The sequence below is a fragment of the Pelophylax lessonae genome, assembly GCF_965119305.1.
Source record: "Pelophylax lessonae genome assembly, chromosome: 1".
Classification (NCBI taxonomy): Eukaryota; Metazoa; Chordata; class Amphibia; order Anura; family Ranidae; genus Pelophylax; species Pelophylax lessonae.
Genome location: NC_138768.1, coordinates 783,161,306 through 783,185,351, shown reverse-complemented (window position 1 = coordinate 783,185,351; position 24,046 = coordinate 783,161,306). Strand labels below are relative to the sequence as shown.

The 24,046-nt window shown below is 48.2% G+C and overlaps 1 protein-coding gene across 1 annotated transcript; it reads left to right on the top strand.

Moving 5' to 3' along the window:
• Nucleotides 1-7,272: 7,272 nt before the first annotated feature.
• Nucleotides 7,273-23,603, top strand: MED28 (mediator complex subunit 28). The gene is made up of 4 exons (XM_082269835.1): nucleotides 7,273-7,464; nucleotides 18,121-18,187; nucleotides 21,429-21,541; nucleotides 23,230-23,603. Exons 1-4 carry the CDS (start codon nucleotides 7,309-7,311, stop codon nucleotides 23,425-23,427), a joined length of 534 nt encoding a protein of 177 aa, XP_082125961.1. The 5' UTR covers nucleotides 7,273-7,308; the 3' UTR covers nucleotides 23,428-23,603.
• Nucleotides 23,604-24,046: the final 443 nt, after the last annotated feature.

Genomic DNA, 24,046 nt, shown 5'->3' with positions numbered 1-24,046 from the left:
TAGTGTACCAAAAGCGGTAACCCTGAGTCACACTCGGGATTACCCCACAATCAAACTCCCCTTCCCCTGCGATCCCCCGCTGTCCTCTAGCTGTGTGCTCGGCAGATGCCGGCACCTGTCTTTCGGTTCCCTTCCCAGATTCAAAAATATAAATACACTAAATGACATGATACAAAATGTAAATACACTATGTGCCAAAAAGAGACATCAGAATCGTTGCTGTGGTCACTTTCCGTAGCTGATGACGAATTTTCCCGCGAATCGCTATCGCTCAGTTCTTCAAGTAACTCCTTTTCGCTGTTTTCCAGTTCATCTAAAAGCGCTTTTGCGCACAAAGAACACTTTTTGGACACCATGGTCGTTCTCTATTTTCCAGGCACAAAGAACTGGAAAAGTCACCAGGTGAAATCCTGTGCTGAAATGGCTTGATACAGTGTGATCCGTTAGGATCACAGCTTTGTATCATGTCATTTAGTTACATAGTTAGGTTAAAAAAAGACATAAGTCCATCCGGTTCAACCAAAAAAAAAAAAGTATTGAAAACCCAACCATATATACCCATATACACAATCCTATACCCGCAGTTGATCCAGGGGAAGGTGAAAAACCCCAGCAAAGCATGATCCAATTTGCTACAGCAGGGGAAGAAAATTCCTTCCTGATTCCCCGAGAGGCAATCGTATATTCCCTGGATCAACTTTACCTAAAAAAAAAAATGTAGTACCCAGTTACTGTATATTAAGTACACCCTGGAAAGAATCCAGACCTTTTTTTAAAGCAATCTAGTGAGCTAGCCAGAACCACCTCTGGAGGGAGTCTATTCCACATTTTCACAGCTCTTAGGGTGAAGAAACCTTTCCGTATTTGGAGATGAAATCTCTTTTCCTCCAGACGTAAAGAGTGCTCCCTTGTCCTCTGTGTTGACCTTAAAGTGAACAACTCAACACCAAGTTCACTATATGGACCCCTTATGTATTTATACATGTTGATCATATCCCCCTTTAATCTCCTCTTCTCAAGAGAAAATAAATTCAGTTCCTCTAATCTTTTCTCATAGCTGAGCTCCTCCACGCCTCTTATCAGTTTGGTTGCCCTTCTCTGCACTTTCTCCAGTTCCCCAATATCCTTTTTAAGAACTGGTGCCCAAAACTGAACTGTATATTCCAGATGAGGTCTTACTAATGATTTGTACAGGGGCAAAATGATATCTCTCTCTCTGGAGTCTATGCCTCTGTTAATTCAAGAAAGGACTTTGCTTGCTTTGGAAACCGCAGCTTGGCATTGCATGCTATTATTAAGCTTAGGATCTACCAGAACACCCAGATCCTTCTCCACTATGGATTCCCCCAGTTCTACTCCACCAAGTATTTATGACGCATGCATATTGTAAGCCCCCAAGTGCATAACTTTACATTTATCAACATTAAACCTCATTTGCCACATAGTTGCCCAATGAAACAGTGCATTGAGGTCAGCTTGTAAATTGGAGACAGTAACGAAGTTATTCCACTGCAAAGCTTGGTGTCATCTGCAAAGACTGAAATGCTACTTTTAATCCCAGACCCTATATCATTTATAAAGATATTAAAAAGTAAGGGTCCCAACACCGAACCTTGGGATACACCACTGATAACTTTAGACCATTCAGAGTAAGAATCATTAACCACTACTCTCTGAATTCTATCTTTTAGCCAATTTTCTATCCATTTACAAACTGATCTTTCCAAGCCTGTAGATTTTACCTTACACAGCTGTGTGTGGGGAACTGTGTCAAACGCTTTTGCAAAATCCAAGTATACTACGTCCACAGCCATCCCTCTGTCCAAGGTTTTACTTACCTCCTCATAAAAAGAAATCAGGCTTGTTTGACAACTTCTGTCTTTCATGAATCCATGCTGTTTGTTGCTTAAAATATTTTTTCCCAGCAAGAACTCTCCAGTATCTTCCCGACTATAGAAGTTAAACTAAAACAATTAAAAATAATTTAGTGTATTTACACTTTTGAATTTGCCGGCGGTTCCACCCCCCTGCGTCGCAACGCTCGCAGGGAAGGGAACCAGAAGGCAAGTGCCGGCATCTGCCGAGCACAGAGCGGGGAGAGAGTGTGAGGACGATGGGGAGGACGATGGGGAGGACGGCGGGGGATCGCAGGGAAGGTGAGTAACATCCTGGGGTAATCCTGAGTGTGGCTCGGGGTTACCGCTTTTGGTACTGAAAGTTAACCCCCTGCCACACTCTGGAATACCGCCAGGGAGGTTAAAGTATTTAATCACAATGTTTAACAAAAAAAGTGGGCACCAATATCCCTAACAAAGAATAGGTATGACTAGGAAAGGGTGGGCCAGGTAAGCTTAGTCAATAGTCTATCTACTGATAGACTATACAAGGCTGTTTTCACACGGGCTGTTCGATCAGCTCCGCCTCTGTTTTTCAGGTGGACCTGATCAGACCATCCATAGCTCTCCATAGATTAGAACATCCAACACATGTCCGCTGACACCTGCCGGCATCTGATACAATCCTGTCCCCCAAAAACAGACAGATGGGGATCTAAAATGGAATTATTTGGCCTCAATACCAAACAATATGTCTGGAAGAAATCCAAATAACTCCATTCCAACAGTAAAGCATGGAGGTGGCAATATCCTGTTATGGAGGCGTTTCTCTGCAGCAGGGACTGGAGCACTTGTCAGGATAGAAGGAAAAATTAATGCGGCAAAGTACCATCAAATGCTTGAGGAAAATTTGCTGTCCTCTGCCAGAAAGTTGTCAATGGGAATAAAGTTTACCTTCCAACATGACAATGACCCAAAGCATACAGCAAAAATTACCACACAGTGGTTGAAGGAGACTTCCCACTAGACTCCCCCAGCTATTGCCCTGCCTCTCCTCACTAGCAGACCCCCCCCCCCAACTACTGCCCTGCCACTCCCCATTACAGACCCCCCCCCCAACTACTGCCCGCCACTCCCCACTACAGACCACCACAACTACTGCCCCACCACTTCCCACTACAGACCACCCCCCCCCCCTCAACTACTGCCTGCCACTCCCCACTACAGACCCCCCAACTACTGCCCCGCCACTCCCCACTATAGAACCCCCCAACTACTGCCCTGCCACTCCCCACTACAGACCCCCCCCAACTACTGCCCGCCACTCCCCACTACAGACCACCACAACTACTGCCCCACCACTCCCCACTACAGACCCCCCCAACTACTGCCCCCCCACTTCCCACTACAGACCACCCCCCTCAACTACTGCCTGCCACTCCCCACTACAGACCCCCCAACTACTGCCCCGCCACTCCCCACTACAGACCGCCCCCCCCAACTACTGCCCTGCCACTCCCCACTACAGACCCCCCCAACTCCTGCCCGCCACTCCCCACTACAGACCACCACAACTACTGCCCCACCACTCCCCACTACAGACCCCCCCAACTACTGCCCTCCCACTTCCCACTACAGACCACCCCCCCTCAACTACTGCCTGCCACTCCCCACTACAGACCCCGCAACTACTGCCCTGCCACTCCCCACTACAGACCACCACAACTACTGCCCCACCACTCCCCACTACAGACCCCCCCAACTACTGCCCGCCACTCCCCACTACAGACCCCGCAACTACTGCCCTGCCACTCCCCACTACAGACCCCGCAACTACTGCCCCACCACTCCCCACTACAGACCCCCCCAACTACTGCCCGCCACTCCCCACTACAGACCCCCCCAACTACTGCCCGCCACTCCCCACTACAGACCACCACAACTACTGCCCCACCACTCCCCACTACAGACCCCCCCAACTACTGCCCTCCCACTTCCCACTACAGACCACCCCCCCTCAACTACTGCCTGCCACTCCCCACTACAGACCCCGCAACTACTGCCCTGCCACTCCCCACTACAGACCACCACAACTACTGCCCCACCACTCCCCACTACAGACCCCCCCAACTACTGCCCGCCACTCCCCACTACAGACCCCGCAACTACTGCCCTGCCACTCCCCACTACAGACCCCGCAACTACTGCCCCACCACTCCCCACTACAGACCCCCCCAACTACTGCCCGCCACTCCCCACTACAGACCCCCCCAACTACTGCCCGCCACTCCCCACTACAGACCCCCCCAACTACTGCCCCACCACTCCTCACTACAGACCCCGCAACTACTGCCCTGCCACTCCCCACTACAGACCACCACAACTACTGCCCCACCACTCCCCACTACAGACCCCCCCCAACTACTGCCCCACCACTCCCCACTACAGACCCCCCCAACTACTGCCCACCACTCCCCACTACAGACCCCCCCAACTACTGCCCACCACTCCCCACTACAGACCCCGCAACTACTGCCCTGCCACTCCCCACTACAGACCACCACAACTACTGCCCCACCACTCCCCACTACAGACCCCCCCAACTACTGCCCGCCACTCCCCACTACAGACCCCGCAACTACTGCCCTGCCACTCCCCACTACAGACCACCACAACTACTGCCCCACCACTCCCCACTACAGACCCCCCCAACTACTGCCCGCCACTCCCCACTACAGACCCCGCAACTACTGCCCTGCCACTCCCCACTACAGACCACCACAACTACTGCCCCACCACTCCCCACTACAGACCACCCCCCCGCAACTACTGCCTGCCACTCCCCACTACAGACCCCGCAACTACTGCCCCGCCACTCCCCACTACAGAACCCCCCCAACTACTGCCCCGCTACTCCCCATTATAGACCCCCCCAACTACTGCCCTGCCACTCCCCACTACAGAACCCCCCCAACTACTGCCCCGCTACTCCCCATTATAGACCCCCCCCCAACTACTGCCCCACCACTCCCCACTACAGACCCCCCCAACTACTGCCCGCCACTCCCCACTACAGACCCCGCAACTACTGCCCTGCCACTCCCCACTACAGACTATCACAACTACTGCCCCACCACTCCCCACTACAGACCACCCCCCCTCAACTACTGCCTGCCACTCCCCACTACAGACCCCGCAACTACTGCCCCGCCACTCCCCACTACAGAACCCCCCCAACTACTGCCCCGCTACTCCCCATTATAGACCCCCCCCCCAACTACTGCCCCACCACTCCCCACTACAGACCACCCCCTCAACTACTGCCCCGCCACTCCCCACTACAGAACCCCCCCCCCCCAACTACTGCCCCGCTACTCCCCATTATAGACCCCCCCAACTACTGCCCTGCCACTCCCCACTACAGAACCCCCCCAACTACTGCCCCGCTACTCCCCATTATAGACCCCCCAACTACTGCCCCACCACTCCCCACTACAGACCCCCCCCCCAACTACTGCCCTGCCACTCCCCACTACAGACCTCCCCAACTACTGCCCGCCACTCCCCACTACAGACCCCGCAACTACTGCCCTGCCACTCCCCACTACAGACCATCACAACTACTGCCCCACCACTCCCCACTACAGACCATCACAACTACTGCCCCACCACTCCCCACTACAGACCACCCCCCCCTCAACTACTGCCCGCCACTCCCCACTACAGACCCCGCAACTACTGCCCTGCCACTCCCCACTACAGACTATCACAACTACTGCCCCACCACTCCCCACTACAGACCACCCCCCCTCAACTACTGCCTGCCACTCCCCACTACAGACCCTGCAACTACTGCCTCGCCACTCCCCACTACAGAACCCCCCCAACTACTGCCCCGCTACTCCCCATTATAGACCCCCCAACTACTGCCGCACCACTCCCCACTACAGACCACCCCCTCAACTACTGCCCCGCCACTCCCCACTACAGAACCCCCCCCAACTACTGCCCCGCTACTCCCCATTATAGACCCCCCCCAACTACTGCCCCGCCACTCCCCACTACAGAACCCCCCCAACTACTGCCCGCCACTCCCCACTACAGACCCCGCAACTACTGCCCCGCCACTCCCCACTACAGAACCCCCCCAACTACTGCCCCGCTACTCCCCATTATAGACCCCCCCCCCCCCAACTACTGCCCCACCACTCCCCACTACAGACCACCCCCTCAACTACTGCCCCACCACTCCCCACTACAGACCTCCCCAACTACTGCCCTGCCACTCCCCACTACAGACCATCACAACTACTGCCCCACCACTCCCCACTACAGACCCCCCCAACTACTGCCCGCCACTCCCCACTACAGACCACCCCCCATCTACTGCCCCGCCACGCCCCACTACAGACCCCCCCCACTACTGCCCGCCACTCCCCACTACAGACCACCCCCCATCTACTGCCCCACTACAGACCCCCCCCCCACTACTGCCCCGCCACGCCCCACTACAGACCCTCCCCCACTACTGCCCGCCACTCCCCACTACAGACCACCCCCCCATCTACTGCCCGCCACTCCCCACTACAGACCACCCCCCATCTACTGCCCCACTACAGACCCCCCCCCCCACTACTGCCCCGCCACGCCCCACTACAGACCCTCCCCCACTACTGCCCGCCACTCCCCACTACAGACCACCCCCCATCCACTGCCCCACTACAGACCACCCCCTATTCACTGCCCCACTACAGACCACCCCACCACAGACCACCTCCTCAACTACTGACTCCGCACAAACAGATCCCCACCCCATCAACTAATAACCACCTCCCACTACCAGAATGCCCCCACCTACTGCCCCGGCAACAGAACCCCACCCCCCAACTGACCCCTGCCTACCACTGATAGATTACCATTTCAATTACCCATCACAGCCCCCCCCCCCCCCCAACTTCATGTGAAATCCCTGGGGCTAAGCACTGAGCATTCAAGTGGCTAATCCAGCCTGTGTGCACCGCTGACCGCTCACCATGTAAGGAGTTAATTTACCTAAGAAACCTGTTTGGGTACAGCAGCTCTGCACTCAGCTTGTTTTGCCTGCTGCAGGGGATACCATCTATCACAGATTTCACGGAACAGAAACTTTTTACAGAAAACAAGAATAAGAATAGGAAGTTCACCACACAATAATAAAACCATTGATCCCAACCCCGCACTTCACATGTGTTATCAGGACCTCACGTGACTCGCTGTCACATGACATACACTCATCTTCACGGGGTATTGTTTTTTAACGTTACAGCGGAGCTGCTCGGCGCTTTATTATGATATCACCACCGGGGAGAAAGAGAACCCGGAGTAAAGATGGCTGCTGCAGAAAACTGTATATTGTTTTGCCCTCAGTCAAGATGGTGGGTGACTTCCGGGCAATATTGTGTCTGCAGTAAGCTTGTACCACCCCCTGCCTGTCATGGCGTCCTCCCTGAGCGGAATGTTCTCCGGTCAGCCGCCCGGTCCTCCTCCTCCTATGCAGCCGGGGGGCGCCTCTGGGCTCCTGTCCACCCCTCCTGGGGCGAAGAACCCCGGGAACAGCACGCTGGTGGACGAGCTGGAGTCCTCGTTCGAGGTATGGCTGAGGAGAGTCCTCTCTGTCTGTCTGTCTGGGATGTTCAGGGTCTGCTCTGTATTACCTGACAGTGTGCAGAATCCTCTCCCCACCTCTCTATTCTCATCTCTATACACAGACACCCAACCCCCCTTCCCCTGTGCCAGATAAGTCACATACATGGAAAAGGCTGCAATTCTATTGCTAAAAAATGACTTCGAACCCAAAACATTTATATATTTTCTCAAAGCAGAGGCCATGGAGAGTAAAATAGCGGGTGTAACAATTGTTAATGGCATTTATTAAACGCAAACTTTCAGGGAAAAATTGCACTTAAATTAAATATTAGTGCACACAGACACAGTATAATGCCCAGTGTTTGGTAAAATATAAAGGACGAGGTTGTGTCGAGTAAATAGATACCTAATATGACAAGATTTAAAATGTCTCATGTCTGTGAAATGGAGACAAACTACGATACGAAATCACCTGTAAAAGCCTTTACAATACGTGAATCAGAGCGGAATAGGATGAGGCTCCGTTCACACTAGTGCGACTTTTGATGTGACTTTGGACACACAGTCACGTCCCATTCATTTCAATGGCACCTATTCCAATCTAGTTGACTTAAAGCGGAGTTCCGACTCCCCCCCCCCCCCCCCCCCCTCCAAAAATTAAGTCAGCAGCTACACATACTGTACACCTACTGTAGCTGCTGACTTTTAATATTAGGACACTTAACTGTCCTGGAGTCCAGCAATGTCAGCACCGCAGCTGCTGTTTCTGCCGCCATTGCCGGTCAGGGAACCCAGCAGTGAAACCTTGCGGCTTCACAGGTGGATCCCTGCTGCGCATGTGCGAATCACGCTGCACATTCGGATTGGCTCGGCGACGGAAGAAGGGGTCCTCACTTCGCCACGGGGCCGTTCGCGGAAGTGGGGAAGGGTACCTGTCAAACAACCCCCCCCCAAAAGGTGCCAAATGTGGCACCGGAGGGGGGGGGGAAGCAGATGAGCGGAAGTTCCACATTTGGGTAGAACTCCGATTTAATATCACAGCGACTTTGAAAAGGTTCCTGCACTAATTTTATGTGACCTGCTTGCGACTTGAGTGCTAGAGAGTGTAAAGTAGCATCAAAGTCGCACCTGACCTTTAGGGACTTTGGAGTCCCACCTAGTGTGAACTAACCCTCAAAAAAAGTGAGGAGCAACTGCTCAGTTGAGGGTAGAAAAGAGAATAGGATAGCGCAGTAATATGTAGAGGGTGTCAGACCTCCATTCTTCCTGATGAATAATGACCAGTTCAATCTACCTATTTACACAACATTGAGAAAAAGTTAGGATGTGACCTCCAATGGCTAAAATTAAATTGGAATTTTCCATGAGCATGTTCTAGCGTTTTTTCATATTGGCAGACAAATTAAACCCATGGATAATTTTTGAAAGATTGGTAACCGCAATTTGTATGTCGATATTAGTAACAGTCAATCTGGCAGCAAACAGTATATGCGCTACAATAATTCTTTTTCTAAAGAGCACAGGTTAGTTTCCATATTCCATAGGACCAACTGTCCCTATTAGCTCGCGCGCAGAAGCGAACGCATACGGAAATCACGCCCACATATGTAAACGGTGTTCAAACCACACACGTGAGGTATCGCCGCGATCGTTAGAGCGAGAGCAATAATTTGAGCTCTAGACCTCCTCTGTAACTCTAAGATAGCAACCTGTAGAAATTTTTTAAATGTCGCCTATGGGATTTTTAGGTACCAAAGTTTGTCGCCATTCCGTGAGCAATTTTGAAGCATGACATGTTGGGTATCTATTTACTTTGCGTAACATTATCTTTCACATTATGGAAAAAAATTGGCCTTACTTTACTGGATTCTTATTTTTTAATTCAAAAAAGTAAATTTTTTCCAAAATAATTGCGTTTGGAAGACCGCTGCGCAAATACGGTGTGATAAAAAAAAATATTGCAATAATCTCCATTTTATTCTCTAGGGTCTCTGAAAAAAAAAATATAATGTTTTGGGGTTTTAAGTAGCTTTCTAGCAACAAAAATTTTTAACTTGTAAACACTGAGTGTGAAAAACAGGCCTGGGGCTTAAGTGGTTAATTGGTTTGCACAAAAGTTATAGTGTTTACGAACTACGGGATAGATTTTTGGACTTTTTATTTTTTTATGTTTTATTAGTAATGGCGGCGATCAGCGATTTTTAACGGGGCTGCGACATTGCGGCGGTCAAATCTGACATACAGTGATCAGTGCTATATAATATGCACTGTTACTGTATAAATGACACTGGCAGAGATTGGGTTAATACTGGGGGTGATAAAGGGGTTAAATGTAAGCCTAATTATGCTTACGAACTTTGGGGTGGGCGAGAGGGCTCTGTGAAAGGCACACAGAGATCGGTGTTTTAGCTTAGTTGAGACATACAATCTCATTGTGCCTGTCTGACAGAAGAGCTCCCTGCCTTGTTTACATAGGCAGACGGCTCTCCTGTCCGTTTCCCTGAAGTTTGCGGGAGGCCGGCGATTGCGCCTGCTCCTCCCGCAGTCTGGCTCCCGCTGTGCCTAATTACAGTGGGAGAACAGCTCGCCGCCAAGACCACATGCACATAACCGCATAGATCTACATGATTATGCGAAGACGAGCCACCCTGCCGCAGTTAATGTGCGTGTGGCTGTCGGCAAATGGTTAAAGAACTAAAACTAAAATTCTTCCAATTTTACGGAACATTGGTTCAGCCACATCAATTCTCAGGAATTATATATTTTAACAACTTCCCACAAAATCACGTACCTGTGCATCATTTTGAAGAAGTGGTTGTACCGGGGTGATGCCTGCAGCTAGAGGCATCACCCTAGTACCGTTAGAGCAAACGGTTGGCTTTCATGTTAACACCGATGCGGCTAAAGCTGCTCGGCCGTTATCACAAGCAGGGGGAGGGGACATCCTCTTCCACCGTCCTGCCTGGGTCTCCCGCCCCACTACAAGACCCGAGCATCCAGCGGGCACGTCCACTGGCTGGCTGCAGTCCTGAACGAAGGACTCTCCGATGTAGTAACCCGAAAGCGACGTCACTTCCAGTTTACTCTACAGCCAACGGCGCCGATTTAAAAAAATCTAAAGTATTCAAGAACGCAGATCTTGGCGTTTTGAATACTTTGAAGTGCAGACGAGGGGTTTGGGGTTTTTTTTTAGACCCCAGATCCCTCCATAAAGAGTACCTGTCACTGCCTATTAGTGTCACAAGAAATGTTTACATTTCTTGTGACAGCAATAACAGTGATCAGATTTTTTTTTTTTAAAGGGACAGTGTAAAAAAAATACGACAAAATGTTTTCTTTAAATCGCCCCGTCCCTGCGTGCTCACGCGCCAAAGAAAACGCATACGTAGGTCACGCCCGCAAATGTAAGCAGTGTTCAAATCGCACGTGAGGTATCGCTGCGATTGTTGGAACGAGAGCAATAATTCCAGCACAAGACCTCCTCTGTAACTCTAAATTGGTAACCATTACCATTTTTTTAAGGGCTATGGAGATTTTTTAAGTACGGTAGTTTTTAGCCATTCCATGAGTGCATGCAATTTTAAAGGGTGGCATGTTCGGTATCTATTTACTTGGCGTAACGCCATCTTTCACAATATACAAAAATATTGGGCTAACTTTATGTGTTTTTTTTTTTTTAATTCAATGAAGTGTATTTTTTCCCAAAAACATTGGTTTGAAAGACTGCTGCGCAAATACCATGTGATATAAAATAGTACACTGGCCGCCATTTTATTCTCCAGAGTCTCTGGTAAAAGTATATGTAATGTTTGGGGGTTCGAAGTAATTTCCTAGCAAAAAATACTGATTTTAACTTGGAAGCAACAAGTGTCAGAAATAGGCCTGGTCTTTAAGTGGTTAAACTAGAGATAGTCCAGAGAAGGGCATCAAAACTAATAAGGGGGATTGAGTACTTCAGTTATAAGGAACAGTTACAAAAAGTTATTCTCCTTTGAGAAGAGGTGCTTATAAGGGGATATGATGGCAGTATACAAATCTTTCACTGGTGACTAACATAGGGAAAAAACAGTTTTTACTCTTTCGTTCATTGACAGACAATTTGACTTTAGATTTTACTGCCCCCTACAGGAGTAGGACACTAGGCAGAAAAAGGGGTATACTCCTGCTCTCTGCTATGGGTACTCCGTTTTTTTCTGCCGAGTCAGGAGTAAGGACTTACTGTAGTTCCTTGCTGGGATCTCTGGTCCTGGGAAATTATTATTTTTTTTTTAAATGGGAGTTTTTTTTTCCTGCGAGATCTACAGTCAACTGCCAGACGAGCGCACGCCGACCTCAGCTCCGCGCTAGTTTGTCCGCGACATAGCCCCACCAGACAGGGGCTGGCCTCTCGAGAGGTCGCTGCCCCAGTCGCAGCGTTCCTCCTGGCCAACAGCACCCCCCCCCCATTTCAATATAGAAGAGTTCTGTCTGGAGCGGTGCCTACCCAGTTCCTGGTATGGTGAGGAGCTGCCCCCCCTCTCCCCCTGGAGGGTTTAGGGGTGGACCCCCCAGTTCCCTTCCTTCCCGTCAGGCACCCCCTTTCATCTGTCCCCCATACTAAACCCCCCCCCCCTTGCTTGGGCTGTTTGGGTGGTCTAGTTCACCTCCTGGGGTGGAGGCAGGGTGCTATACTAGCGATGGGGGCCGGGGGGGGTGTTGTACCTGGTGGGGGCCCCTGCCTGGGTCTGTCCTTGAGGCCTAGAAATCCCTCCTGGGTCCCTGGAAGCCTCTTGCTGCTGCAAGGGGCTGCCATTTTGTTGTTGCTTCTGTGTTTCTATACATGGAGGCTATGTTTCTGTCCTCCGGCTGCCATTTTGCAGTGTTTTGCCATTGAAAATAGCAGCGCCCATGACAGTGGAGCCCTGTGGGTGGCGGTTTTGGCAGTGGGAGCCCCTCCTCATCCCCTGGTGCTGACTCCTGAATCCTTTTCACTTCCTGAACGCCGCACGTGGAGTGCAGATTATCCTGGTGGCTGCAGGTGCCTGTTAGTGCTGGGTGGTGATTCTGGTGGGGTTCTATCCCTCTCTGCTGAGGATTACTTGGTGCTTTGTGCCTGGCGACCGGGTAGTGCTGCCAGTGCGGTGGGGGTTGTCTCTTGCAGTGTTTTACACCTTTTTTGTGGGGTCTCCCTGGTGACTCATGGAGTCTTTGGAGCACATCTCCCCACCTGATACCCTTTCTGAGGCTGCAGGGCCTCTGGGTCCCAATTATCCATAGATGCACTGACGACGGTCCTGGAGTCATTTGGGTCCTGGGTGGTGGTGGCTTTTGGGCGACGGGGAAGCAAAAAGCGCCCCTGCCTCATCTGATTCGGCCACCATGGACGTGGGTCACACTGCTGGGGCTGCGACCACGTGCCCAGAATCCTCTGATAGTGAGGATGATTCCTCCACATCTGCAAACATGCATGAAAAGGCGCTGGTGAACGCACTGATTGTTTCTGTGCGTGAGACCTCTTTGATACAAACCATCCAGAGTGGCAAAGGTGTTTCCTTTTTCTGCCTATTTTGACAAAATTGTCCCTAAAGAGTGGGGACGACCACAGCGTCCCCTTGGGGGTCCCTAAGCGATTTTCTTGGAGTTACCCCCATGAGGAGTCCATTATTAGGAAGTGAACTGTTCCACCGGTGGTGGACCCTCCAGTTTCCATATTGAACAAGGCAACCATGATTCTGGTTGAAGAGTCCCCGGCCTTTAAGGCAGGGGTGGGGAACCTTTTTTCTGCCAAGGGCCATTTGGGTATTTATAAAATCATTCGGGGGCCGTACAAAATTATCAACTTAAAAATGTGCCTGTTATATTTGGTCAAAAATTGAATTAACTCACCCCTAATGTGATGGCTGCAACTGCTTCTCTTTGGTGAGGTGTGTGATGTTAGCTGGTATTGATGATGTTGCTACTCGCAACTGGTTTTCCAGGTTTGTGTCGGTCAGTCTGGAGCGCAGTCGACTTTGTGGTGGTAAATTTTGAAAAGAACTGCTGGCGAATGCTGGTGGATATAGCTGGCTGGTACTGCTGGTGGGTACAGCAGTGGGTACTGCTGGCTCAGGCTGGTACTACTGGTTTGTACTGTGCTGTGGGTACTGCTGGCTGGTACTGCTGGCTCAGGCTGGTACTGCTGTGGGTATTGCTGATTCAGGCTGGTATTGTAGGTACTGCTGGCTCAGGCTGGTACTGCTGGTTGGTACTGCTGGCTGGTACTGTGCTGTAGGTACTGCTGACTTTGGCTGGTACTGCTGTGGGTACTACTGTTCTGGCTAGTACTGCTGGCTCTGGCTGGTACTGCTGTGGGTACTGCTGGCTCTGGCTCGTACTGCTGTGGGTACTGCTGTCTCTGGCTTATACTGTTGTGGGTACTGCTGGCTCTGGCTTATACTGCTGTAAGTACTGCTGGCTCTGGCTGGTACTGCTGGCTCTGGCTGCTACTGCTGTGTGTGCTGCTGGCGGGAAATGCTGGCTAGCAGCGGCGCCGTGCTGGAGGAAGAGGCAATGTTTCCTGCATTGGTCACAGGTGGAGTGCATTTGATATCACTCCGCCTGTGACTCACTCAGACTGTCAGAACGGAGCCGGAACTATACAGGAAGCATTGGCTCCGTTCTGACAGACTCAGCGGCATGGGGGGGCCGGACTAAATGACTTTGAGGGCCGCATACGGCCCCCGGGACGTAGGTTCCCCATCCCTGCTTTAAGGGGACAGCTGACATGAAGGCAGAGGCTATGGCCTGCAACATGTACACTCTGGCGGGTTTGGCACCAAGGCCGGGTCTCACCATTGCCCTGGTGTCACAAACTCTGACCAAGTGGGCTAAGCTTTTACACCTGGAGAGACAACAGCTCCCTCCTGCCTTTGCTGAGTGGCTGCAGTTTATCTGTGATGCCTCTTTGGATGTGGCTCCCCTCTCCCTTTCGGCAGTCGTTCTTCAGCGTGTCTTTTGGCTCAAATGCTGGTCTGTGAACCAGACTTCTAAAAAGGCCTTGACTGATCTACCCTTTCAAGGAGATCACCTGTTTGGAGCTACCCATTACATCAATAAAGGTCCCACGGGGGGGGGGGGGGGGGGAGAGTACCTTTCTTCCACAGGCTACTAAGAGCAAGGAACCTCGTCGTAGATGTGGGCAACGTGCGTCCAATTCTGGACCTCAAGGTGCTGAATTGCTTTGTGCGGGTGCAGAAGTTCAGAATGGAGTCTATTCGCATGGTGGTGGCATCCCTGCGTCGGGGGGATTTTCTTGCCTCTACCGACATCAAGCATGCTTACCTTCACATCCCAATATGTGCCGTTCACCAGCGCTTCCTCTGCTTTGCCGTGGGAGAGGAGCATTATCAGTTTGTGGCGTTACCCTTTGGTCTCGCCTCTGCTCGGGTCTTCAAAAAAGTGTTAGCACCGGTGCTAGCTTTGTTACGCCAATGGGGCATCGCGGTACTGGGATACTTGGCTGACCTCCTTCTATGAGCGGAGTCTCCTACTGCTCTGGTGGAAAACCTGGAGATCACCATACGAACTCTGTGGGAGTTTGGCTGGATTCTGAATTTTCAGAAGTCTGTTCTGGTTCCATTCACAAAGCTGGACTACCTGGGTTTGACTCTGGACTCGGCCTTAGCCACAGTGCTCCTTCCTCTGGGCAAATTCCAGAAATTGCAGGCTGCAATTCGTCTCCTGCTGTCCAGCAGATGGTCATCCCTCCGGACTTGCATGCAGGTGCTGGGCCTGATGGTGTCAACCTTTTTGAGGCGGGTTCCATTTGCACAGTTACATGCGAGGTCCCTGCAAAAGGAGATTCTGGCCAAATGGGAAAAGACTCCGCAGTCTCTGGACTATCAGATCCAGCTGAGTCAGGGAACGAAGGAATCCCTGATATAGCGGCTTAGTTCTCTGGTTCTTCGTCTGGGCAAATCCTTCCTCCTTTTGTATTGGAAAGTGGTCACCACAGATGCCAACTTGTCCGGCTGGGGTGGCTTCCTTAGCAAACATTCAGCTCAGGGGATCTGGACACTGGAAGAGTCCAGACTACCGATCAATGTCTTAGAACTCCGAGCGATCAGACTGTCGGGACCATTGGATGCCCAGTGTGCATTCAATCGGACAATGCCACGGCCATGGCTTATGTCAATCATGAGGGAGGCACAAGAAGTGTCCTGGCAGGCGAATTACCTCAGAGTGTTTCATCAGTAGTCTCTGGTGGGGCAGCCCCGAGGTGGATCTGTTGTCGGCTCAGGTCAACAGGTGCAGAGGTTTGTGGCTTGGTCAAGGGATTCTCTGGCGGGCGCCACAGATGTGCTGGAGGCCCCGTGGGGTCAGTATCGTCTGATTTACTCCTTCCCTCCTCTCAAGCTTCTGCCAAGACTACGCAGGATCAAGGCCGAAGGGATTCCGGTCATCTTAGTGGCTCCAGACTGGCCTTGCCAGGCTTGGTACGCTGATCTGGTGTGGCTGGGCGCGGACGTTCTTTGGAAGCTTCCTCTCAGGGACGATCTGCTTTCCCAAGGACCAATCTTCCATCCTGCTTTACAGTAGCTGGCTTTGACAGTTTGGCTGTTGAACCCCAGGTGCTGAAGGATAGAGGTTTGTCTGAGTCGGCGATTCCTACGCTGTTAAAAGCTAGGAAATCTACTTCTAGGAAGATCTACCATCGTACGTAGAAGATGTACATTGCGTGGTGTGAGTCTCTTGAGGTTCATTCTCGCTCCTTCTCGGTGGCTTGGATCTTGAACTTCCTTCAACGGGGGGTTGAACAGAAATTGGTCTTGAGTACCATCAAGAGCCAGGTGTCTGCTTTGGCAGTCTTCTTCCAATGACCCTTGGCCACACTCTCTCTGCTGCGTACTTTTCTTCAGGTTGTCCAACATTTGGTTCCTCCAGTGCGGTCTCTGTTACCGCCTTGGGACCTCAATTTGGTGCTTTCGGGCCTCCAGAAGCCTCCCTTTGAGAATCTTTGGGAGATTCCCTTGCTTACACTGTCTCAGAAGGTGGCTTTTTTTTGTGACTTTTACCTCTGCGTGCAGGGTGTCCGAAATTATGGCGTTATCCTGTCGTTCACCTTACCTGGTGATTCGCAGAGATAAGGTGGTTCTTCACCCCTGTCCGTCGTTACTCCCAAAGGTTGTCTCTGATTTTCATTTAAATGAAGACATTGTGTTGCCTTCCCTGTGTCCCAGGCCTAAACATCCAAATGAAATTTCCTTGCATGCCTTGGATGTGGTCCGGGCAATTAGGGTGTACCTGGCAGCTACGGAGTCTTTCAGGAAGTGAAGTGTTGGATCTTTTTTTTTTTTTTTTTTTTTTTTTTTTTTTAAATCATACTTGCCTTATTGGATGCAGCATCGGTCCCCTGCCAGCTCTAAAACTGAGAACTGAGCTATCAAACACTGACAATCGCTCAGTTCTCAGAGCTCCTTTAGCTGACTGCCAGTCACTGCTGTTTGTCCCCAACGTTTACTGGAGTGCTGGGCTGTGGAGGGGGGGGGGGGGGGGGTAGCAGCTGGTTCAGGCTCTCAGCGACTCGCTGAGAGGCTGAGCTGGGTGTCAGTCCAGGCATGTGGGCAGATCCCGACATATGGTCATGATCTTCTCTGAGTCTGGACTGGCTCTGTGACATCAGCCAACCAGCGGGCTTCAGCCTGCTTTCTGCAGAAAATGGGTCACAGGAGTGCAGAACGAACTGCACTCCTGTGGTCCACAGAAGTACAGCCAAACAAGCTTTATACTTCTCCTTTTAAGCCTCCAGAGCCTAAAAATGTGGAACTTTGTTTTGCTGTTATTGGTATCAGCGCAGAGTGTAGATAAATACAAAAAACTTCCAGGGGAACAAAGTATACAGGGGTATGGAAATTGGTAGAGACTTAAACATGCACACTCAGGTTGAACTGGATGGATTTGTGTCTTTATTCAGCCTTACCAACCATGTGACTATATACAACCTTTTCCCGCAGTTGGAAAGATTAGGAATTTCCAGACTATTTATTTAATATCAATCCTATAATGTGAGGAAGGTTTATAGAAATCTTGAATCCAAAGAATCTTATAATGATCCTCCCTAAGGAAGGACTTTAGTAGAGATGTCCGATTAGCAATTAATGTTTGACTTATGGTGTTGAAGGTTTGTAGGAGGCTTGAAAGAGACCATCTCCCTTAGAACAGCCATTCCCCTAAACAGGGGTGGAAGACTTTGACACCGTCTGTCATTCACAAATCTGGGCCAGTCCCTGCTGAACTGGCCGAGAATTGGATTATGTATGGGAAGGCTGATTGTACCCAAGTCGATCATTGCCAGCTGCTAGCAATAATCACATGTTCTCCCAGCTGAGGATCTCCAACAGGTATGTGCAGTGAGTGCCTGCACATTTGGATACATAGTGAATGGATTGTTTGGTTTGCCCTTCTATCACATGGTTTTGATACATTTCAGAAAGATTGTAGAGATTATACAACCCTATTGTCATGTAGATGGTCACTCTAAGGGTTACGTCATGGTAAAAGTTTAAGGGTGTGATCATTTTAAGTATTTAGGTAAGTGTTTGTCCTGAATATTTTTAGAGGTGTAGTTAGTGCAAGGGTCTGGGGTTATGTTGAAGTTAAGGGTGCATTGGTAAGTTCATTTTATGTATTTTTCTTCTTTCAGGCCTGCTTTGCTTCTCTTGTGAGCCAGGACTATGTGAATGGGACAGATCAGGAGGAGATTCGTACTGGTAAGAGCCACCAAGATTAGCTAAAGAATATGGGCTCCTGCACATGGCTGTATGTTTGCTAGAACGTAGGCAGATCTTGCAGCCCAGCATTTTTGGTATTTGAGGCCAACAGCATACATTTACACTAAACAATGTACACATGTAAAATTTTAGCACAAACCTTTTGCATGCGTACACTGTTCAATTTGGTCAAGGCGCTGGTAAACACGGCTCCAGATTACGTACTGTGTACATGAGCCCATAGCATTGAGCTTCGTTCAGAGCCTGTAAAGAAAATATGCATCACAGTTCTAAACTCAGCAAATTTTGTAAGGCTCTGGTGTGCAGGAGCCTTTTGTATACTTTTTATATCTTTACCTGCATCTTCTGCAATAGTCTTCTTTCTATAGTAGTTGAGGAGAGGGTACTTCGCTAAGTTGAAAAAATGAAGTCAGTTTATCATATTGGAGAATATCGAAACGGTTTGCAAAGTAGTGCATCCAAGTTGCACTACATACTCCCAACTAAAAATCAGATCAAAGTAGGAGCGCAGCAGTGTGAACCTAGCCACAATGTCAGAAAAATCCTACTAGAACAGTTGAACTTTATATGGGCTTAAAGGCTAAGTTCACCTTTTCAAGCAGAATTTCACTTTTCATATTTAAAGCTTTTTCTATTGTCTTTTCTGCCCAAGCCTTCTCAATGTGCTTATCTTCCACTTATCTTGTTCATGGCAGCCTTCTTTCTACACCTCTTAGTTCAAATTCAATTTTTTTTTAACATAATGGCCGTTAAAACCCATGTCCTAAAAGATTGGGGTGTTTCTGATTCTGTCCTGCCCACCTTGCTTATGGCAAGAAAATCTACTTTTTGTAAGATCTTTCATTGCACATGGAAGGCCTTTTTTTGGCTCATGTGAAAACTGGCATCTCCGCACCAGGTAAAATTCTATTTCTCGCATCCTGGACTTTCTCTATTTTAGTTTAAACCAGCATTTGGCTCTTAGTAACCTAAATGGAGAGGTTTCTGCCCTATCCATTATGTTCCAAAAAAAAAAAACTTTGGATTCACACACTTGTGCAGACCTTCAAACCCCCTCTTTGACCTGTTATATCATCTTTGGGTCTAAATCTAGTTCTCTTGGTTAAAGACCTCCTTTTGAGGATTTGACCAGTAAGGTGGCCCTTTTAGTGTTCATTACCTCCATCAGGCCTTTCTCCAAGTTGGTGGTGACCCTTTCTTGCAAAGAACCCTTTCTTAACTGATCTAAAGACCCATACCTTCATTTCTTTTTGCAAGGTGGTCTCTTTCTTTCACCTCAATGAGGATATTCTCCCCTTCTGGACCCAAGGCTTTACCCCGTTAATGACCAGGCCTTTTTTTTTTTTGCGATACGGCACTGCATTACGTTAACTGACAATTGCGCAGTTGTGCAACGCTGTACCCAAATAAAATTGATGTCATTTTTTTTTCCCACAAATAGAACTTTTTTTTGGGTGGTATTGGATCACCTGTGCGATTTTATTTTTTTTTCTTTATTTTTTGCGCTATAAACAAAAAAAGAGCGACAATTCTGAGCGACTTTTTGCTATAGAACATTCCCAATAAAAACAAAAAAAATGTAAATCACATTTTTTCATCAATTTAGGCCAATTTGTATTCTAATACATATTTTTGTTTAAAAAAATCCCAATAAGAGTATATTGATTGGTTTGCGCAAAAGTTATCGCGTCTACAAACTCATTTTATTTTTTTACTAGTAATAGCGGTGATCAGCGATTTTTGGAGGGACTACGACATTGCGGCGTACAAATCGGACACCTACCTGACATTTTTGACACTTTTGGGGGGACCAGTGACATTACTACAGTAATCGGTACTAAAAATATGCACAGTTACTGTACTAATGGCACTGGCAGGGAAGGGGGCGACCATAGTTGTGTCCCTAGAGGGTGCTTTCTAACTGTGGGTGGGGGGATGGGCTTGCTGCATGAACACAGAGACCTGTGCTCCTAAATAAGAGGAATACAGGATCCCTGTGTTCATAACGGAGAGAACATCGATCTGCCATGTTTACAACGGCAGAACGCCGTTCTGTCTCCACGGGGAGTGATCGTGGGTGCCCAGCGGACCTGCTAATTGGATCCCCCTGTTGCCAATGCGCATGCACGCCCCCGCTAGCGGTCTCGCAAACCGACGGAAAACGGACAGTGCAGACCTGCCACAGTAAAACTACAACGGCTGGTCGGCAAGTGGTTATCCTCCTTTCTCTATGCCCTGCCCCTAAGCACACTAAGGAGATTTCACTTTATTATCTGGATGTGGCTAAGGGAGTTAGGTTTTACCTTGTTGTAACATCTTCCTACTGAGAATCTGATTTCCTTTCTGTCCTTCCTGAATGTTCCAAAAAGACAACCTGCTTCCTTTTTCACTGTAGCTAGCTAGCTAGGACAGCTAATTTCCTGGGCTTATGCCCTTAAAACTGAACTAAACTCACAATATTTACCACCTCTTTAATAGTCCTTAAGTCTGTGAGGGGTCCAGTGTCAGCATCTTTTCCTGGGCATCTTCCGGTTGCTGGTCTTCGGGCATCTTCATTGGCTAGCACTACTGAGCATGCGCAGGAGTCAGGAATGCAGGCACATAGGGACTGTGCCAGCAATGTAAACCAAACTGCATATGCACAGTTGAGTTTACTTGCTACTGAAGTCAGTGCATGTCTCTTCCACAATAAAAAGCCTGCTGGCTCATAAGTTTATTTTTTTATTTATTTATTTTTTTAAATAATGCCTTCACATCTGCTTTTAAGGACAGGGCTCCCACCTTCCCTATCAGGGTCCAAATCTGTTGGTGTTTATTGGGCTGTTTAGCATCAAGCATCCATTTAACAACTCTGCAAAGCTGTCTTCTGTTTATACTTTCTCAAAGTTTTACCAGGTGGACCCTCAGTCCTCACTTCCTTGGCCATGGACATAGTAGTAAATGCCAGTGGACAACTTCACTGACCTATTCAATTTATTGGCCCTCCCCATTACATATAGGATCTGGAGCTTTGTGGTCACATGTACAGCCCAAAAAAAAAATGGTATTTACACAATAGTTTTTGATAAAGGTATGCAGGGCCATGAGGAGAATAGAGGCGGAAATATTTAATTATGAGTTTGATAATTAGCATTACCTTCTACTTTTAAATTGTAAGTGAATGTAAAGATGTTAGTGCCTTTTGTAAAAAGTGGATTACTATTTTTTATTTTCCTTCCAGGTGTTGAACAATGCATTCAGAAGTTCCTGGATGTCGCCAGGCAAACAGAATGTTTTTTCCTGCAAAAAAGATTACAGCTTTCTGTACAAAAGCCAGAGCAAGTTATTAAAGAGGTAAAAATACTTTTTTTGTGAGGGATGGAAAATTTGGAGTGGAGAATTTTTAGGAAAAAAATCTGTTCGATTCTTCATGCTCACCCTAACCGCTTTTTCACTGTTTGAGTCTTCGGCGCCAGCATGTTTACTGTGGACTGCCAGCTGTGATTCCTTGTAGCTCCACAGCTGGCTTGCGGCGCATTTGTGAGCCGTGTTGTGCCTAATGAGTGGTCCCTCAGCCTTCTAGGACCTGTGACGTGTCCCAGAAGGTTGCAGGTGGGGGAGAGTAGAACATCTGGTGGATCGCTGTGGCGATTTGACTGGAAGTAAGAACTGGTACATGTCAAAACCAGGAACCAGCTTCCCCCCCCCCCCCCCCCCCCGCTCCAAAAAAAAAAGTGCCAAAAGTAGAAGAAGAGGGGAGGGAGGAGGGCATGAAGCGGAATTTCCCTTTTGGGGTGAAGTTCCCCTTTAAGAAAATGTAAAGAATTGCATGGACAGCTGACACCATAGAAGTGAGCAGCCATCTAGGGTGTCAGTTGTGAATGTTCTCTGACTGGAAGCATGATCTGTGTGGATGTGCACTATTATACTCTGACCAATCAGGGTGTACACAGACTGAAAATCAACCAGTTCAGCAGGAACTGGCCAAATGTCACTCTGTGTGCACTGCTGTCCCCGGTCATTCTCCCCTGTGTAGAAACACTGATCATACGGTTCTACTATGTAGGACCGTTGATCAGTGTTCCTACAGCTCAAGCCACAGCCAATCGCAGTTAGAATCACGCCCCTAGGGACACACACAGCCCCTCCCTCTCAAATAAAGTTAACCCCTTCACTGCCAGTGTATTTTTACAGTAACAGTGCATATATATATATATATATGTAGCACTGATTACTGTAGAACTGTCACTGGTAACCCCAAAAGTGTCAAATGTCAGTCAAGGGTCCGATCTGTCCGCCCCAATGTCGCAGTACCGCAAAAATGACAAAAATCGTTCCCTTTTTTAGTAAACGCGATAACTTTTGCGCAAACCAATCAAAATATGCTTTTTGCGATTTGTAGCATAAAACAAATTGGCCGAAAATGTTAAAAAATTTTGATTTTTTTACTTTTTTTTCTTTGGGGAATTTCATATAAAAAAATTTGAAAAATATTGTTATTTTTGCAAAATTGATGCTCTTTTTTTGTTTATAGCGCGTGATCAAAAAATCACATAGGTGATCAAATACCACCAAAAGAAAGCTCTGTTTGTGGGAAAAAAAAGGACGTCAAATTTGTTTAGGTACAGCGTCGCACGACCGCGCAATTGTCCGTTAAATTCACGCAGTGCCGAATCGCAAAATACCCCCTGGTCTTTTAGCAGCCAAATCCTCCGGGGCTTAAGTGGTTAATGAGGTTCAGAGACCAGATGATCACTGTAAATCAAGTCTATCTAAGCCAGCTGCAGTCTTCACCTCTCTCTGTAGGCATGGACATCAGGAGGAGAGGCAGCAGTATAGACGCATTCAAGCCTGATCTTTCAAAATCGATTTTGACACCAAAAATATATGTAATTCTTTTTACAGATTTTTTTTAGTGTTTGTTTTAAAGGCACACACAAATATATTACAGTATACATATCTATATATTTTCAAATTCTACAACTTTGTTTCCAGCACTGAATAACTTAATGTCGTAAAATCCATCCCTTTTTCTATGGCAGGATGTGACAGAACTGAGAAGTGAGCTACAGAGAAAGGAAGTACTCATCCAGAAGCACCTAACTAAACTCCGCACCTGGCAGCAGGTTCTGGAAGACATTAATAGTGGCCAAAAGAAGACAAATGAGATGAACCAGGGGCCACTTGCTTACCTGGAGCAAGCTTCAGCCAACATCCCTGCTCCTATGAAGCAGACATGACACCAGTGTATGGTGGAGCTCATGCTGATGCATTTCTACACAAGGTGTTCATTAAGGACTAGAAAAATGTTTTCTCTGTTGTTTTTTTGTTTTTTTTTCCTTACTGCATATTGTAAGCTTAAGTATGTTTACACTGTTTTTGATGATAATTAAAAGATAATAGTATTTTTATACCGCATTATTGAAGGCTTTTTATTTCCCAAAACGACTGCAATTGCTTGCTGTTTATTTCTACACCCCGTAAAAAAAAATACAGGAATGATAGCTAGTACATAGAATGTACAATTTTAAAGGAGTTTTCAACTTTTCAAGTGTAAAATACCTCTATATACGCTGTTTATGATTGTAAGAGGTTAGAGGTAACAGAATAGCTGTTCCCCGTCCATGTTAAAATAGATCTATTTATGGTAAAACCAGAAATTCAGACAAAACATGTATAATCAGTTAAAAACATTAAAGGTTGATCCAGAGATATTAGGCAGTCTAACAAATTTTTTGAATGCCCTTTTGATGCCTGTCTGTCCCCTGTGTCTCTGCAACCCACATAGCAACAGTCCCCAAACGGTTTGCTGACTTCAGAACTTCAACAGTTCGGTTCCATTTCTTTTTTAAATGTTGA